At 45.6% G+C, this 18928-nt stretch overlaps 1 protein-coding gene across 1 annotated transcript; it reads left to right on the forward strand.

Moving 5' to 3' along the window:
- Nucleotides 1–6254: 6254 nt before the first annotated feature.
- SNTN (sentan, cilia apical structure protein) lies at nt 6255–13415 on the forward strand. The gene is made up of 4 exons (XM_073644668.1): nt 6255–6399; nt 10697–10737; nt 11361–11500; nt 12723–13415. Exons 1-4 carry the CDS (start codon nt 6389–6391, stop codon nt 12879–12881), a joined length of 351 nt encoding a protein of 116 aa, XP_073500769.1. The 5' UTR covers nt 6255–6388; the 3' UTR covers nt 12882–13415.
- Nucleotides 13416–18928: the final 5513 nt, after the last annotated feature.

The following is an 18928-nucleotide window of genomic DNA, read 5'->3' on the forward strand; positions in this document are numbered from 1 at the left end:
TGTTTCCTGCTCTCTGCATCTGACTTGTCCTCTGCAGCTGACTGACTCTCTGCGTCTGACCCTGATTCTCGTTGGTGCCCACCTTATATATCCCTCTATGTGTGAGCTCAGGTGACCAGCACCCAATGAGCTCCTATCACTACCCAGACTGCTCCCCCTATCTGCCCCTACACTACATGGGATGTACCACCCCCCTCCCACTCCAGCCAGGAACAGGCTCGGTTGTACCTGCACATTTCTAAGTGGGAGTACCGTCGGCCTGCTCCTCTGAAATGGGATGTATGTAGTGCATGCAGTCTATCTGAGCTCAGTTCCACACTCCATCCTTACCCGGGAGTGGAATATCACACCTCTGGGTTGAGGTGCAATACCCCTGTAGCAGCCGAATCCTCAGGGTGCTACATTCCCCCCTGGTAAATCACAGCACGTCCTCGGGCTGTAAGACATAAAACACCAAAACATACAAAATTTTTCATATAAACATAATAAAACATATAAAACATTATATATATAACATATCTTATCAGATAAAACTTTCTCGTAGACTTCTCTTGTCTCTGGTTCCTCCTCCGGACACTGTGCAACGTGTGTCCGGGAAAAGTGCGACAGTCTCTTAGAAAATCTGGTTTTCTATAAAACCGGTAGGGGGCGCTTTAGGACGCGCAACTATATACAGGGAGAAGTTGGAAGTTGGCCGCTCTCAGTCCTCGGCCAGGTAGAGGGAAGGGAATGGCTGCTCACAGTCCTCAGCCTGTAGGATGAAGGGGTTAACGGGTACACAGTTCACTGGTCCCAACGGGGACTATTTTAGCAGCAACAGTTTCAGCTTCAGTTCCTTTATACCCCGATTGGGTAACTATTTACATCACTTCTCGGCCGCACTCAACGGCGTCTTCCTCCTGCTCTTTGCTTACAGCTGGTTGTTACTTCAGACCCGTCCGGCCATGTGAGCTGGCTGAACAAGTCCTCCCCCAGGTGTGGCACCCTTGGTTTTACGGGCGCGGGCGCGGTGGTGGTGGCGCCCGGGTTGCCCAGGCCTTGCGGCCAGGCCTGGGGCACCTGGAAGGTGAAGGGCACCGTTAGGACGGCGGCGCCCTGGGCTACCTGGCCTTGCGGCCAGGCCGGGGGCTCCGCGGAGGTAGGGGGCGCTGTTGGTGGTGCGGCGCCCGGGGGTACTAGGCCTTGCGACCAGGCTGGTGGTAATTCCTGCTTTGTCACGCTCCGGGTCGAGGCGCGTGACGTCACAGGGGTCGCGGCGGCGGCTTCCGGTTGGGGCCTAGTCTGCGTCGGTGACATGGCGTTTTCGGGCACAGCAGGGGGACTTTCGGGCTCTGCGACGGGGAGCTGGGGCAGGTAAGCGGTGTCACGGCTTGGGGTATAGGCGTCCCCTTTACCTGCCTCCATGCGTTCGGCTCCCTCCTCGGCGCCGTCTCCGGCCTTGGGTCCTCCCGCGCCATCCTCAGAGGCGGTCTCCTTCCTCATCTCGGCTGGCGTGCTCCGGGTCTTGGTTTCAGCTTGCGTCTTGGTTTCAGCTTGCTGGGCCATCTCCCGGCTCCATTCCGCCAATATCTCGCGCTGTACCCGGGCCATCCTCCGTGCGAGGCCCTCCAGGGCAGTCTGCGCACACTCCCGGTCTCGGGGGAGCTGTGCAAGGACCTCCACTAGGCCTAGTGGGGTCGTGGTGTCCAGCAGGCTCCTGACCAGCGGGTCGGTGCTGCTCTGCTCTTCTTCCAGCAGGCTCCTGGCCAGCGGGCCGGTGCTGCTCTGCTCTCTCGCCATCTCCGGGTGAGCTCCTCCGCTACTCCTTGTTAGACCTCTTGCCTCCGGGTGCGCTCGCTCCAGACTGCTCCAAGCGACACCCATCTTTTCTCTTCTCTTTCGTCTCCTCCCACTTCGAGGGCGGTCCCGGGGCAACTCGGTGACTGTCAGCTCCAGGGGGAGTTCTTTCACGCTGACAGACACCTCCAGCATCACAGTCTCTGTTGGTGGGGGCGGTTTCCACTTTTGGCGCCATTTTCTGTCCTGGCCCACGATGGGAGGTGGCCTCTTGCCCTCCTTTGGCACGCCCATAATGGCGTCCGCTGCTCTTCCAAGGCGGGAAATCTGCGGTTTTGGCGGGAAGCGTCGCCCAGTGGCGGGAAACTCTGCAGATGGCGGGAACAAGCTGGAAATGGCGGACAATCGGCGGGAAACGACTGGTGATGGAGTCCGATGGCGTGGACCCTCCGGAACCGGCAGGAGTCTTCTTTCTGAGGTAAACTTGCACTTTTCTTCAGGCACGCAGTACCCGGGTGTTGCGGGCACGTAATCCTGCCGACTACGCCAAAGTTGACGCGCCCCCTGGGACATATTCCTTTTTTGAGAGGAATACCCGGCACCGGATCAGATGGGGGGTTGTAGTCTCCGAGCGGCTGTGACCCGGTCCCGTGCCCAGGGCGTCAAGCTCAGTGTTATGTGGCAGCTTTACAGATGTTACTAAAGTTCTTTTGTGTCGACTACGCCACCCGTTGTGATGCGGTCACTGTGGCCGCCGCTGCAGCAGGGTCCGCTGAGGCTGATGGTGGGTGCGCAGCTTGGTGGGATAACCCCCAACGGGAGGGGTATAGCCTCAGAGGGGACAGGCGCAGAGGATGGGGGTTGTGGTGGTGCGGTGCAGCCGGCAATGAAGACAGACTCGGGTTGTGCAGTTAAGGGTGTTTACTTACTGCAGATGTTGTACTGGTCACTCCAGCTGCTAGTGACCACCCGAGCCGTGCTGCGTCCACCAGGTCCTGGATCCAGCCAACCCCCAAACAAGTCCGGAGCGTGGCCCTGAGCTCTCCCTCTGTCCTTTCTTCAGCCGTCCCCACCAGTGATTCACCTAGGTCCAGCTCCCTCGGGCCTTCTTTTGGGACACCCTTGGCCCTGGGTTCCCTGACCCTGCATGTGGTGTGCCTTCGGGGTGAATGTGGTGGGTGACCGTGACAAACGCTGCCCACGATCTCCGGTCTCTGGCTGGGGATTGTTTTTGCCCCCACCAGCTTGGGTTCCGGTACCCTGATGCTGACTCCTCACCCGGTGTTCTAATTTGGGTTCTTGGGTCCCTTCAGTCTTCCCCCTCTGGGTCTTTCTCTTTCTTTCTCCTCTCTCTCTCTCCAGGGCTGCTGTTTCCTGCTCTCTGCATCTGACTTGTCCTCTGCAGCTGACTGACTCTCTGCGTCTGACCCTGATTCTCGTTGGTGCCCACCTTATATATCCCTCTATGTGTGAGCTCAGGTGACCAGCACCCAATGAGCTCCTATCACTACCCAGACTGCTCCCCCTATCTGCCCCTACACTACATGGGATGTACCACCCCCCTCCCACTCCAGCCAGGAACAGGCTCGGTTGTACCTGCACATTTCTAAGTGGGAGTACCGTCGGCCTGCTCCTCTGAAATGGGATGTATGTAGTGCATGCAGTCTATCTGAGCTCAGTTCCACACTCCATCCTTACCCGGGAGTGGAATATCACACCTCTGGGTTGAGGTGCAATACCCCTGTAGCAGCCGAATCCTCAGGGTGCTACATTTACACCTAGTAAGGAACTGGTCATCTCTTCCTCCATCCTCCCCATCCACCTCACCTCCTCCTCAGAACTATTCCTCAATATACAATCCTGCATCTCTAAGCACAGACAGCCACCTCATGCCCTCTCCTGCTCCCACCTGCTAACACTTTCTCTGCTCCTCCTCACTGCTGGTGATATCTCCCCAAATCCCTCATTCTTCAAGCAGAAGATTGACACCATCAGACAAAGCTTTTGCCATAAGTCCCCACAGTCCCTCCTCATATCTACTCAACTCTGCTCCTGCAAAACCAATGTCTCCGCCATCACGGAAGATCAACTTTCCTCTTTACTCTCCAAGTCACATCTCACCACCTGCGAACTTGACCCAATACTGTCCTACCTCATCCCAAACCTTACTGCAGTCTTCATCCCAACCCTAACCCTCCTCTTCAACCTGTCACTAGCAACTGGTGTCTTCCCCTCATGCTTCAAACATGCCTGGATCACACCCATCCTCAAAAAGCCATCCCTTGACCCATTCTCTCTGTCTAGCTATTGCCCCATATCAGTTCTCCCCTATGCCTCAAAACTACTGGAACAACACGTCCATCTTGAGCTGTCCTCCCACCTCTCTTCCTGCTCCCTCTTTGACCGCCTCCAATCTAGATTCTGACTGCACCATTCTACTGCCCTGACTAAAGTCATCAATGACCTACTGACCACCAAATCCAAGCGACACTACTCTGTCCTCCTCCTCCTGGACCTGTCATCTGCCTTTGACACAGTGGACCATTCCCTCCTACTACAGACTCTCTCATCTCTCGGCATCACAGACTTGGCCCTATCTCGGATCTCCTCATACCTAACAGACCGGACATTCAGCGTCTCCCACTCACACACCACCTCCTCACCTCGCCCCCTATCTCTCGGTGTCCCACAAGGCTCAGTCCTAGGACCCCTGCTCTTCTCCATCTACACCCTCGGCTTGGGACAGCTTATAGAGTCCCACGGCTTTCAGTATCACCTCTACACTGATGACACCCAGATCTACCTCTCTGGACCTGATATCACCTCCTTACCAATCAGAATTCCACAATGTCTGTCTGCTATTTCATCTTTCTTCTCTGCTAGATTCCTAAAACTTAATATGGATAAAACTGAATTCATCATCTTTCCACCATCTCACTCAACACCCCCACCTGACCTATCTATTAAAGTCAATGGCTGTCCACTCTCCCCAGTCCCACAAGCTCGCTGCCTTGGGGTAACCCTTGATTCTGATCTCTCCTTCAAACCTCATATCCAAGCCCTTTAGACTTCCTGCCGATTCCAGCTCAAAAATATTTCCCCGATCAGTACATTCCTCAACCACGAATCTGCAAAAACACTAGTACATGCCCTCATCATCTCCCGCCTCGACTACTGCAACCTCCTGCTCTGTGGCCTCCCTTCTAACACTCTCGCACCCCTCCAATCTATCCTAAACTCTGCTGCCCGACTAATCCACCTGTCCCCCCGCTACTCCCCGGCTTCTCCTCTCTGTCAATCCCTTCACTTGCTCCCCATTACCCAGAGACTCCAGTTCAAAACCCTAACCATGGCATACAAAGCCATCCACAACCTGTCTCCTCCATATATCTGTGACCTAGTCTCCCAGTTCTTACCTGTACACAACCTTCAATCCTCACAGGATCTCCTTCTCTACTCCCCTCTTATCTCCTCTTCCCACAATCGTATACAAGATTTCTCCTGTGCATCCCCCCTCCTCTTGAACTCTCTACCCCAACACATCAGACTCTCGCCTACTGTGGAAACCTTCAAAAGGAACCTGAAGACCCACCTCTTCCGACAAGCCTACAACCTGCAGTAACCCTCGTTCCACCATACCGATGAATGACCAGCTCTACCCTCATCTACTGTATCCTCACCCATCCCCTGTAGACTGTGTACCCTCGCGGACAGGGTCCTCGCTCCTCCTGTACCAGTCACTGACTCGTTTTGTTCAAATTCTTGTACTTGTTGTTTGCTATGTATACCCCTTTTAAACATGTAAAGTGCCATGGAATAAATGGCGCTATAACAATAAATAATAATAATAGATTGATAGATAGATAGATGATAGATAATAGATAGATAGATAGATAGATAGATAGATAGATAGATAATGATAGATAGATAGATAGATAGATAGATAGATAGAGAGAAGGATAGATAGAGGGATAGATAGATAGATAGATAGATAGATGATAGATAATAGATAGATAGATAATAGATAGATAGATAGATAGATGATAGATAGATAGATAGATAGATAGATAGATAGATTGATAGATAGATAGATAGATAGATAGATAGATGATAGATAGATAGATGATAGATAGATAGATAGATAGATAGATAGATAGATAGATAGATAGATAGATTGATGGATACTGCAGATCGCTCTATGACTTTTTCCACTGTCTTCTTCCTGCCTCCATTACTGAGAATACAATAATCACCCTCGGACAGCGCTGGCCTCTGCTCTGGACACATTTATTGATGAGCATTGTTCTGTACCATTCTGCGGCCGCACTGAGCACTAGGATTGTGTAACAACATTGTTAGCTTTCCTTTGTAACTCCAGCTATATAAACCCTGGACGTGCCCTGTAAACAGAATTAATGCGCTGTTTGCACTCGCCTCTTTCAATAGTGTTTGATGCGGTTGTTGCTTAGCAAAGTTACCAAGTCAACAAAAATATAATAAAAAAAAAAGGAGACAAACCTCGGCGAGCCGGGCGATCACTTATGAATTATTCTTTTAGTGTTGGAGACAATCCGCTTCAAATCCCGGAGCAGAACTTCATCCTGTACTGAAAATGCCAAAGAGGTAATGAAGGGGTTAATTCTGTTTGCGTCATTTTTACCCTGCTTTATGTATGCATCACTCTTAGAGGATCTGTTCAGACTTTTTTTTTAATCTTTTATTTATTTGCCCAGTGAGGTCAGAGGTGTAAGTTGAAGCTTCTGGACCCCAATGCAATTTTATTATATTTTTTTCAATATACCTTATATATTTTTTTATTCCCAGTCATGGGAAATTATTTACTTTATAGCACAGGTTTCTTTTCATTGCACTGAGGAACCTTATGTTTCAAGGCGTGGGTCCAATCTGTTCTCTCTGTAGCTATGTTCCCAGCAGAGTCGACTCCGGGTTTATGGGGGTCCATGGGTGGCATTGTCCCAACCGGCCCCTCTTCGCTTGCAATTTTTCCTCCTTTTCTTCTATGAGTTATATCTTTTTATTTTCCATCGATAGGGATGTATTGGGGCTTATTTTTTGTGATACGAGCTGTACTTTTATCACTACTATTCTCGGGTTACACAACTTTTTGATCACTTTTTCTTCAATTGTTGGAGGCAAAATGTTTTACAAAAAAAAAATGTATTGCTCTCCGTAAGGGGACTTGAACCTACGATCACCTGTACGATACACTGCAATACTGTAATATTACAGCGCATTGTAAAGTTACCCATCTTCTATGAAGCTCATTTTTTGCATTGGGACTCACAAGGATCAAGTTAAGCTACTGGATGTATTACCGTATGATGAGGGAGATTTGTCTCTTAAAGATCTCATAACTCTAAATGATAACCACAGTAGTCCATAAATAAAAGTCTATACATTGTCCAAATAACAGTGTCCTAAAATCCATAAATAATAGAACTATACAGTGCCCCAAAACAGTGCCATACAGTCTTTAAATATTAGTACTGTACTGTGTCAGAGTTTATAAATAATAGTTCTATACACTGCCCACATATCATGTCTCACAGTCCATTCATAGAAAAATAGTCATAGAGAGTGCCAAAATAGCAGTGCCATAGAGTCTATAAATAATAGTACTATAAAGTGCCCAAATATTAGTGTAGTACAGTCCATAAATAATAGCACTATACTGTGCCCAAATAACAGTGTCATACTGTTCAAAAATAAAAGTACTATTATGTGCCCAAATAACAGTGCCATATATTCCATAAATAATAGTACTGTACAGTGCCCAAATAACACTGCCATATATGCCATAAATAATATTACTGTACAATGCCCAAATAACAGTGCCATATATGCCATAAATTATAGTACTGTACAGTGCCCAAATAACACTGCCATATATGCCATAAATAATATTACTGTACAATGCCCAAATAACAGTGCCATATATGCCATAAATTATAGTACTGTACAGTGCCCAAATAACACTGCCATATATGCCATAAATTATAGTACTGTACAGTGCCCAAATAACACTGCCATATATTCCATAAATTATAGCATAAATAACAGTGACATAAAGTCCATAAATAATTGTACTGCACAATATTATATAGTCCATAAATAACGGCACTATGCAGTTCAAAAATAAAAGTGCCATAGAGTTCATAGAAAAGAATACAGTATAGTCCTCACGTAACAGTCATATGGAGTGCATAAATAATTGTACTATACAGTTCTCAACTAACAGTGCCATAGAGTCTATATATAATAGTTCTCTACAGTGCCCAAATATCAGTGCCATGCTGTACAAAAATAATATTACTATCCAGTGCCTAAATAACAGTGCCACAAAGTCCATAAATAATAGTACTGTACAGTGCCCAAATATCAGTGCCATAAAATCCATAAATAATTCTACCATATAATATCATAAAGTCCATAAATAATAGCACTATACTTTGACCAAATATTAGTGTCATGCAGTCCATCCATAAGTGCCAGAGGTATTATACGGTGGCCAAATAAAAGTGCCGTAGAGTTCATAGAAAATAGTACATATAATACAGTATAGTGCTCAAATAACATTGACATGGAGGCCATAAATAATTTTACTCTACAGTTCTCAACTAACAGTGACATAGAATCTATATATAATAGTACTCTACAATGCCTAATTAATCGTACTATAAAGTTAATAAATAATCCTCCTTTAAAGTGCTCAAATATCAATGCCATACAGTATATAAATAATAGTAATAAACAGAGCAAAACTAACCTTACTGTAGAGTGCATAAATAATAGTCCTATACAGTGCATACACACCCAAACATAATTTATTGATAGAGTGCTCAAAATATTAAATTTTGTCGAGTTCCTCTAGTTAATCTTATATTATGGGATATACAGTGCTGGCCAAAAGTATTGGCACCCTCAGCCTAATACTTGGTTGCACAACCTTTAGCAAAAATAACTGCGAACAACCGCTTCCGGTAACCATCAATGAGTTTCTTACAATGCTCTGCTGGAATTGTAGACCATTCTTCTTTGGCAAACTGCTCCAGGTCCCTGATATTTGAAGGGTGCCTTCTACAAACTGCCATTTTGAGATCTCTCCACAGGTGTTCTATGGGATTCAGGTCTGGACTCATTGCTGGCCACCTTAGAAGTCTCCAGTGCTTTCTCTCAAACCATTTTATAGTGCTTTTGGAAGTGTGTTTTGGGTCATTGTCCTGCTGGAAGACCCATGACCTCTGAGGGAGACCCAGCTTTCTCACACTGGGCCCTACATTATGCTGCAAAATTTGTTGGTAGTCTTCAGACTTCATAATGCCATGCACACAGTCAAGCAGTCCAGTGCCAGAGGCAGCAAAGCAACCCCAAAACATCAGGGAACCTCCGCCATGTTTGACTGTAGGGACCGTGTTCTTTTCTTTGAATGCCTCTTTTTTTTTCCTGTACACTCTATGTTGATGCTTTTTCCCAAAAAGCTCTACTTTTGTCTCATCTGACCAGAGAACATTCTTCCAAAACATTTTAAGCTTTCTCAGGCAAGTTTTGGCAAACTCCAGCCTGGCTTTTTTATGTCTCGGGGTAAGAAGTGGGGTCTTCCTGGGTATCCTACCATACAGTCCCTTTTCATTCAGACGTCGACGGATAGTACGGGTTGACACTGTTGTACCCTCGGACTGCAGGGCAGCTTGAACTTGTTTGGATGTTAGTCGAGGTTCTTTATCCACCATCCGCACAATCTTGCATTGAAATCTCTCATCAATTTTTCTTTTCCGTCCACATCTAGGGAGGTTAGCCACAGTGCCATGGGCTTTAAACTTCTTGATGACACTGCGCACGGAAGACACAGGAACATTTAGGTCTTTGGAGATGGACTTGTAGCCTTGAGATTGCTCATGCTTCCTCACAATTTGATTTCTCAAGTCCTCAGACAGTTCTTTGGTCTTCTTTCTTTTCTCCATGCTCAATGTGGTACACACAAGGACACAGGACAGAGGTTGAGTCAACTTTAATCCATGTTAACTGGCTGCAAGTGTGATTTAGTTATTGCCAACACCTGTTAGGTGCCACAGGTAAGTTACAGGTGCTGTTAATTACACGAATTAGAGAAGCATCACATGATTTTTCAAAGGGTGCCAATACTTTTGTCCACCCCCTTTTTTAGGTTTGGTGTGGAATTATATCCAATTTGGCTTTAGGACAATTCTTTTTGTGTTTTTTTCATTGAAGACTAATTAAATGAAGAGAATAATACCAAAGAATTTGTGATTGCAATCATTTTCAGGAAGAAACTGAGTATTATCTGACAGAATTGCAGGGGTGCCAATACTTTTGGCCAGCACTGTATATTATTGATTTTGGATTAATGCTCATTATTTTCAGCATTATCTCTATATGACTTAAAAGGAACTGTCGCCACGTCAAAGTAATCCGTTTTAGCTTTTACCGTATTCCTGCTGCTCTTCTTAGTATTGCGGGGTTTTTTTGTTTTTTGAATCCATCATATGGTTCCAGAGATATGGGCCTTTTTATTTAGTGATCATTTTTATAGGAGTGTGAGCTTACAGGATCCTCTGGGGCGTGTCTTTTATTTGCTTTGCATAATTACCCTGTGAGCCCCGCCCATTTTGTAAAGACCATGAAATTAGCACAAAATAGAAAGGCCCATATCTCTTGGACCATATGGCGGATTTAAAAGAAAAAAAAATGGATTACACAGAGGAACAACAGGAATATAGTAAAAGCAAAAACCGACACTGTTTGACCTAGAACATGACCCGTTTAATAAAATGATCCCATATAAAGCCATATGCTTTATAGTTCTTTCTGCTTTATAAATAATGTCCCAATTCATAGATGCTTATTCATTTCAGCAAATGTCTTCTTTATTTTATCATAGCAATGCAATTCCAATCTCCAAGCAGCTAGCCTCTATTAAATGTAAGTCTACCTATTTTTTACACCATATGTCTATGTAAACTTAGCGGAACTTTGTGTCTCCATGGTAACAGACTACAAACAAACCTCGTGTGTAGTCTGATTCTGCAGTTATCTGTTTCTCCCGTCAATTTTCCCTCTGTGCTATGGGCTGTAATCCAGAAAGCAAAAGTGGTAAAAGAAAGACTTCAAGACTAGACTATATAGAGAGTGACCATAGTTTAGTACTGGAGCTGCATACATAAAACTACAGTTTAATCAAAACTATGTGCAAAGTTACTACATGTTTTTTTTACATATAGCAGAGCAGTAAAAACATAGCTGATTGCAAAAAAATATACTTACCATTCAAGGTCATCTTGTGCTCCGGTGCATTAAATAAAATAAATGTAAGTTATTTAATCACTTTTCAACAAAAGGAATATTTTTCTTATACAAGCCGTAATGATTTAATTCACAGTGCACTGAGTTCCACGACACGAGACATTCACATTGTGACTAACTAACGCTGTACAATTAGTACATCTTGATTGACAGATTTGAAAAATAATTATACATTATGTAACAATTCTGCAGCGAAACGATTAAAAGTAGTTTCTCATTGTCTCCTATTATCTTCTGTCTAGCACTGGGGAAAGGCTCTGAACTAGAAAAAGCCATCGCCACGGCTGTTCTTGTGTATAATTCATGTGCTGACAATGATGAGAAAGTCAACAAGGGAGAAGTCAAGGACTTGTTGCATACACAATTCCAGAACTTTACACAGGTAATTAGAGGGGACCCATGGATAATCTGTACTAGGACTCCCACGTTCCATGTACCTGGGCCAATATCAGCACCTGGCAAATCCTAGGCAAGTCCCACTGAGCCCAGATATTCATTGGCAACATCTGTCGTACATTAGTAGGTGTCAATGTTTTGCACAGAACATTGCCTAATCGCAAATGACAAACACGGATAATTTTTAGACATTTTTTACAGTTTAAAAACATGACAGATCTGTAAGTGCACTGTCTTATTCATTGAATCATAGAATGTTAGATTTGGAAGGGACCTCCAGGGTCATCGTGTCCAACCCTCTGCTCAATGCAGGATTCACTACACCATCTCAGATAGATGTCTGTCCAGCCTCTGTTTAAAGACTTCCATTGAAGGAGAACTCATCACCTCTCATTCCACTCATTGATCATCCTCACTATCTAAAAGTTTTTTCTAATATCTAATCTATGTCTTCTCCCTTTCAGTTTCATTCCATTGCTTTTCGTATTTCCATATGTAAATGACAACAAGGATGATCCCTCTACACTGTGACATTCTTCAGATATTTACTGCTGCATCACATTGTTGACTCATGCAAAGTCTGTGATCTATTAGTATTATTAAAGAGAATCTTTCAGCTTTGAATACCCTATAAAATCCCTGAGTTCCCCTGATTGTGCAGCCCTTTTCCGTTTTGCGCTGCGTCGCTCCATTGAAGAGATATTCACCCTTGTTACTTTTGGAACGCAGTATTTGAAATCTCTACTTGCTGTCCAATTATATGTTTTTTCAGAGTCTTCTCTCAGGGCATGATTTTTCACCTCTCCTTCTGAGATACAACCAATCACAGCTTAGCATACCCCCATAAAAGACTCTGGAGAAACGCTCACTTGGTCAGCATGCAGAGATTTCACATACTGCATTCCAAAACTAATAAATGTGAATACCTCTGCAATGGAGTGACACAACGCAAAAAGGAAAAGAACTGCAGAATCAGCGGAGCTTGATGATGTTCACAAAGCATTTAATTTAATTTTTCGGAGCAAGTCTGGTCCTCCATTTACTGTCCTTACTACAGTCATTTGACTATCTGCAGGTTGTCTATCCCCACCTACTATAAACAAGTTTCAGGTAGATGCATCTCTTTATGTTACATTTATTTTTTTTCATCAAAACATTATCAATCGGATGAAATGAAATCAATTATGGACATTTCCTTTTAATTCCAGGGTCAAGAAACAAAACCAAAATACAAAGAGCTCATGAAGGATCTGGAGGAAGACAGCAAAGGACAAATGGATTTTGAAGACTTCATGATTCTCCTGCTCAGTGTGACTCTGATGTCCGACCTGTTCACTGAAATTCGCCAAACAAAAAGTACTAAATAAAAATGGGGACTTTTGGGCACCAAACCTATCATGGTGACACAACAACAACCCGACCAGTCACAGATCTCATGTTCTTTTCCAGTCCCAAATATTATAGTTTAGTAAAAGTATACAGGTCAATTGTTCAAATAGGGCTCTTAAATATCAGGGATGACTCCATAAATATGGATATGGGCATGTTTGCATATGTCCGAAGGTCTGATTCACTTGATCTGGGCTTTCTATAAAAGCTTGAAGGTCACTGATGGAATCAATCCCATTATAACCTAATTATAAAAATTTCTGCACAATTTATCAAAGTTGTTCTCTGGGATTATGGCTTCAATAACCTGTCCTTAGGATAGGTCATCAATGTGTGATGGTTCAGATCTGACTTCTTGGACCTCCGACATTAAAGACAATGAAGAGACAGTGGGACTTCCATGATTGGCATGGTGACTCATCACATTCTTCCAAAAGAGACAACTCGCAAACAAGGCACATTTGTTTATACAAAGGTTGGATCAATACTATAAATTTAATGGCCTCTCCTAATGTCATCAAGTCATGTCTTAGAGTCGAATGCCTATTGTGGGGACACGAGGGTCAGTGGGTGCTGTCGTCTGCTGGCCCAAGATCGCATGGACCAGGATTCATTCCTCTGTACGCAAGCTATCCTTTCCTGTGGGCATAATACTACTCAGAAAACATAGGATGAGGGTAAAACAGTGTGGCAATACTTCATTGAACAGCTAACAGACAATAACATATAAAATAGTCCCAGCAACTACCCAAGATGGTGCAAATTACAGAATCTCACCCTTCTGCTGACTCACCGGGATTAGAGCTGCTGCGAGTTCAGGGCTAGTGTTGAGCCACCCCCGTAGTGTTCAAGTTCGGTTCGGTTCGTCGAACAACCGTATGTTCGCCGAACTGTTCGTCGAACTGTTCGTCGAACACCGTCGAACACCGTTAAAACCAATGGCAGGCAAACAAAAACACATAGAAACACATAGAAAACACCTTCAAAGGTGTCCAAAAGCTGACAAACTGCCCAGAAGACACAACTAACACATGGAAAAGTGACAAGTACATATAGTCATGCGAAAAGAAAAGAGGTGGAGGAGTAAAAGGAGGGGGAGACACAGATATAGGCATGTCATCCCCTTCTAAAACCAAAAAAGTGCGAAGCCGACACGGCCAGTCCGTTCCTGCCCGTGCGACCTCTGTGTCGCCGGGTTTGTGCCAGAGCCGCGGTGGACCCTGACGGCCAGCCCCCCTCTCCCAATACTGGTGCCTGTCCGCTGGTGGGTCGAGCGAGCCCCCCTGCGGTGGAGGCAGGTCTAATCTTTTTAATTTAAATTGTCTCGCTAATTTGAATGAATACACTTTAAATCCTTTTACAAGGATCTATTGAAGGGCAAGTCTCATGCCAGCAGCCGCGGTAATTCCAGCTCCAGTAGCGTCCACTAAAGCTGCTGCAGTTAAAAAGATTTTATAAGGATCGAGCTTGGCGGTCCACCGCAAGGCGTCCTACCGCCAGTCCCAGCCCCTGTGCCTTGGGGTGCCTCCCCGATGCTCTTCACTGAGTGTCCCGGGGGCCCGAACCATTTCCTTTGAAAAAATTAAGTGTCCAAACTACAGGTGGTGTAGCTTGGTTAACAGCTGGGATAATCCGCTGACTAGCAGACACTGCTACTAGGCACAAAGTATTTCTTGGGCTAGATGCAGTTAAAAATTTGTAATTAGATACTTTCGTTGGATGCTGAGAAAGCATTCCATAGAGTCTCCTGGCACGCCATATATTATTCTCTTAAAAAGCTTGGGGTAGGGGTCTAGGGGACCCTTTAATAGGCAAAATCATGGCCCTGTATCGCAATACGTCACCTAGGCTGAAGATAAATGGAACATTTTCATCACCTTTCATAATCACCAATGGGACAAGGCAGGGATGTCCTCTGTCCCCTCTCTTATACATCCTAGTGACGGAGCACCTGCTCTCATCAATTCGCCATAACCCCAATATTAGGTGGATTGAGGTGGGAGGTACCGAGTACAAGTGCTCTGCATTTGCTGATGATGTCCTAGTATATATCACTCAATCACATATATCCATCCCTGCTGTTATGGCTGAAATAGATCACTTTGTTACATGGTCAAATTTTAAAATCAATGCAGCGAAGTCTGTGGCCCTCGATGTCTCCCTCCCCAAATCCATACAGGATTCCATCCAGTCCAACTTTCCCTTTGCCTGGCCCTCACAGGGTATCAAATACTTAGGAATTCGTATTCATAGAGACCTCTCCCGTCTATGTTATCTTAATTTTGGGCCCTTTATTGAACAACTCCATACAGACCACGGTTGGCAAGTTAGAACTGTAAGATTCACTACGTGAACCACTGGTGTTTTGTGGAAAAGCACATGTACACTGTGTTCCAAATTATTATGCAAAAAGTGTTTAGGAGTGATAAGGTAAGAATTTTTTTGTTTGTCAGTTAAACTCATTGATGGTGATGTGTGTCAGGGCTCTTTATATTGTTTCCCCCAAGGCCTTGATGCCACAAATATTAAAGGCTGTGTCTGAGAGCAGGAGGGAGGTTCCCTGGTCAGGGACAATTAGCATACAGCACCTCCTGTCCCAGGCCAGTAGGGGGAGCTGGCTGCCCCTATAAAAGCTGGAACTGGGGGCAGGGTTAGAGAGAACTGGACAACCTAGCTCAGGACTGAGACTAGTCCCAGAGAAGAAGGGACAGTTGAGCTGTAGCTGAGAAGTCCGTGAGGCAGTGGAGAAGCTGTGAGCCAGGGACAGAGGTGACGAGAGCCGGTCCTGGCTGAGAGAGTCACCACCGGACATTGGGGTCCGAGGCTGTCAGGGTTGCAAGCCCGGCAGCAGAGATCCAACCCCCAAGGGATTTCAGGTTCCTTGGCCTAAGAAGCCTGGAGGCTCCGCCACACAGAGGGACCAGTACAGCACGAAGAAGTAACAGGTACCTAAGGCCCGAGTTGCAAGCCATACAGGCGAAGTACATGGCAAGCTCAGGGACGTGGTCTATCACACCACGAAAAGGGGGATAGTCAGCAAGGGCAGAGAGAGAACGGTAAGCCTTCACACTCACCCTGACCAGTGGGGCTCGCCCGAATGTTCTCAGACACCCAGGCCCATTCCTACCCAGTACTCCTGTTGGGTCATTAGAAATACCTGCAATAAAGACCCTGGACTGTTTGAAGCGGTCTCTGTACTCTGATTATTGCGGCCCCATTCACATACGCTGCCCTGAGGCTGCACTCTTCCCGTGGGGAGTTATCCTATCCCTATGCTGCACCCCAACATCAGCCTCAGCGGTCTGCCTTGCAGCGGCAGTCATCCCTGACCGCAATCCACGGGTGGCATAGTCGGACATTCATAACCCTACAAACAGACTGCCACGGCATTTGGTCTGGCCACCCTGAGCCACGGGATCGGGTTGCCACTACTACCCCCATCATCGCACTAAAGCCCGGTTCCGGGTGCCCCACAGCCCAGGGGGCGAGTCAATATCACTGTAAGCAATTGCAGACTCCTGTGCTAATTAGTTTGGCAGGTGTGTCCAATGAAAGGCAAGACTACTTAAGAAGGCTGTCCCACATTATTAAGCGGCCTACATTTTCTGCCAAAATGGGAAAGAAAAAGGATGTGTTGGCTGCTGAGAAGCAACAAATTGTGGAGTGTTTAGGTCAAGGCATGACTACAATCAACATTGCCAAGATGCTTCATCCTGATCATCGCACAATCAAGAAGTATGTAGCTGATTCACAGTACACACGTGTGCGTGCTGATAAGGGAAAATTGAGGACTCTTTCCTACAGGCAATTACATCAGGTTAAAAGAGCAGCGGCAAAGAAGCCTTGTCATAGCAGCAGACAAGTTTTTGAAGCTGCTGGTGCCTCCAACGTCCCCCGAACAACAAGATGCAGGGTCCTTCAGAGATTTGCAGCTGTGCGTAAGCCATCCTGTCCATCCACTGTACACAAGCAGAAATGGCTCCAGTGGGCCAAACAATACCTGAAGACTGACTTCAAAACTGTTTTGATCACCGAAGAGTGCCGTGCAACGCTCGATGGTCCAGATGGATGGAGTGGAGGATGGCTGGTTGATGGACACCCCATGCAAACACGGCTACGGCGCCAACAAGGAGGAGGTGGAGTAATGTTTTGGGCTGGAATCATGGGGAGAGAGATTGTCGGCCCCTTTAGGATCCCTGAAGTGGTAAAGATGAACTCCATAATGTATGTGGAGTTTCTCAAGCAGCACTTCCTGCCATGGTTCAAGAAGAAGAACCGTGTATTCCGCAGCAAGATCATTTTCATGCATGATAATGCACCATCTCATGCTGCACATAACACATCTGCATCTCTGGCTGATATGGGCATAAAAGGGGACAAACTTATGGTGTGACCCCCATGCTCCCCTGACCTCAACCCCATTGAGAACCTCTGGAGCATCATCAAAAAGAGTGTCTATGATGGCAGGAGGCAGTTCACATCTAAGCAACAGCTCTGGGAGGGTATTCTGTCCTCATGCAAAACAATTGAAGCAGAAACCATCCAAAACCTGACAAATTCAATGGACAAGAGAGTTCAGAAGCTCCTTTCGAACAAGGGGTCCTATGTGCAAATGTAACGTCACCTAGAATAAAGTTTTGAGTTGAAAACTGTTTGATTTCAGTTTCTAATAACCTGCTAATGCTTATAATTTCAAAAATGACCATTTTTTTGTTCTTTATTAAAATGAAAAGGTTGATCGAAGAGTGTGGGGGATCTAAGAGTGTGGCAACCCAGTAGTCAGGATTATTTCGAATTCAGACAATCTGAGGGTCATGTTGCAGGTAGTGCAGCAAGAAGGCACTCATGTGCCTTGCGCATCTAGGAGCCCCAAAATTATTTTCCGGGCTAGATGCAGCTAAAAATTATTATTAATTTGAAAGCTGGTGGAGCTTAGTATAGATGGCCTAATAGAATCAGTACTGCAAACTGCTACAAGGCCCAAATTATTTTCCAGCCAAGATACAGATAAACATGATTATTAAATTTAAATCTGGTGGAGTTTAGTATAGATGGCCTAATAGAATCAGTACTGCACACTGCTACAAGGCCCAAATTATTTTCCAGCCAAGATACAGATAAACATGATTAGTAATTTGAAAGCTTAAAACGGTTGGTGAGGTGATTTTAACAAATCATCAAGATTTTACTCTCCCCAGGATGACACAGGGGTAGAAAAGTCGTTTCGGATGCATGATTTGCTCATCTTTATGAACGTGAGTCTGTCTACATTATCAGTGGAGAGCCGCGTGCGCTTATCTGTCAGCACACCACCAGCAGCGCTGAACACACGTTCAGACAGAACGCTGGCTGCGGGGCATGACAAGATCTCCAAGGCGTAAGTGGCAAGCTCCGGCCATTTATCCAGATTGGAAGCCCAAAAAGAGCAAGGGTCCAGTGACACAGTCATGGCTTCAATGTTTACTTGGAGACACTCCTGTACCATCGTCTCTAGGCGTTGACTATGTATCAGACTTCTTGTCTCCTGTGGCATTGCAAAGGATGGGCTAAAAAAGTGGTGAAATGATTCCGCAAAATTGATGTTACCAGCAGATACTGTGTTTCTGTTACGTTTTGAGTGCTGAACACTTGACGGTCACACGGTTGGCAAGTTGGAACTGTGAGATTCACTACGTGCACCACTAGTGTTTTGTGGAAAAGCACATGTAAGATTCTGCAACAGTCTCTGCTGATACTCATGCATGCGTGCATCTCTTTCTATGGCAGGAATAATTTATGCAAATTTACTTTTGTACCGGGGATCTAACAGTGTGGTGTGGCGCCCCTGAGGGTTCGACCGCCACAGGAATGCTGCACTTCTTTAATGGAGTGTGGTGCTCCTCCTCTGAGGTAAGGCCGGTGTGATGGTAGTGACCTAGCCTTTTGCATCCAACACCACATTCCACCAGAGTGAGCTAGTATGCACTAGGTTCTGCTCCCCTGGTTACTGGGAGACTGGGGAACACAAAGTGGTAGGAACCAGTTA

The sequence above is a fragment of the Phyllobates terribilis genome, unplaced genomic scaffold (assembly GCF_046119375.1).
Source record: "Phyllobates terribilis strain yellow unplaced genomic scaffold, ASM4611937v1 Scaffold_8__6_contigs__length_399053987, whole genome shotgun sequence".
NCBI classification, from domain to species: Eukaryota; Metazoa; Chordata; class Amphibia; order Anura; family Dendrobatidae; genus Phyllobates; species Phyllobates terribilis.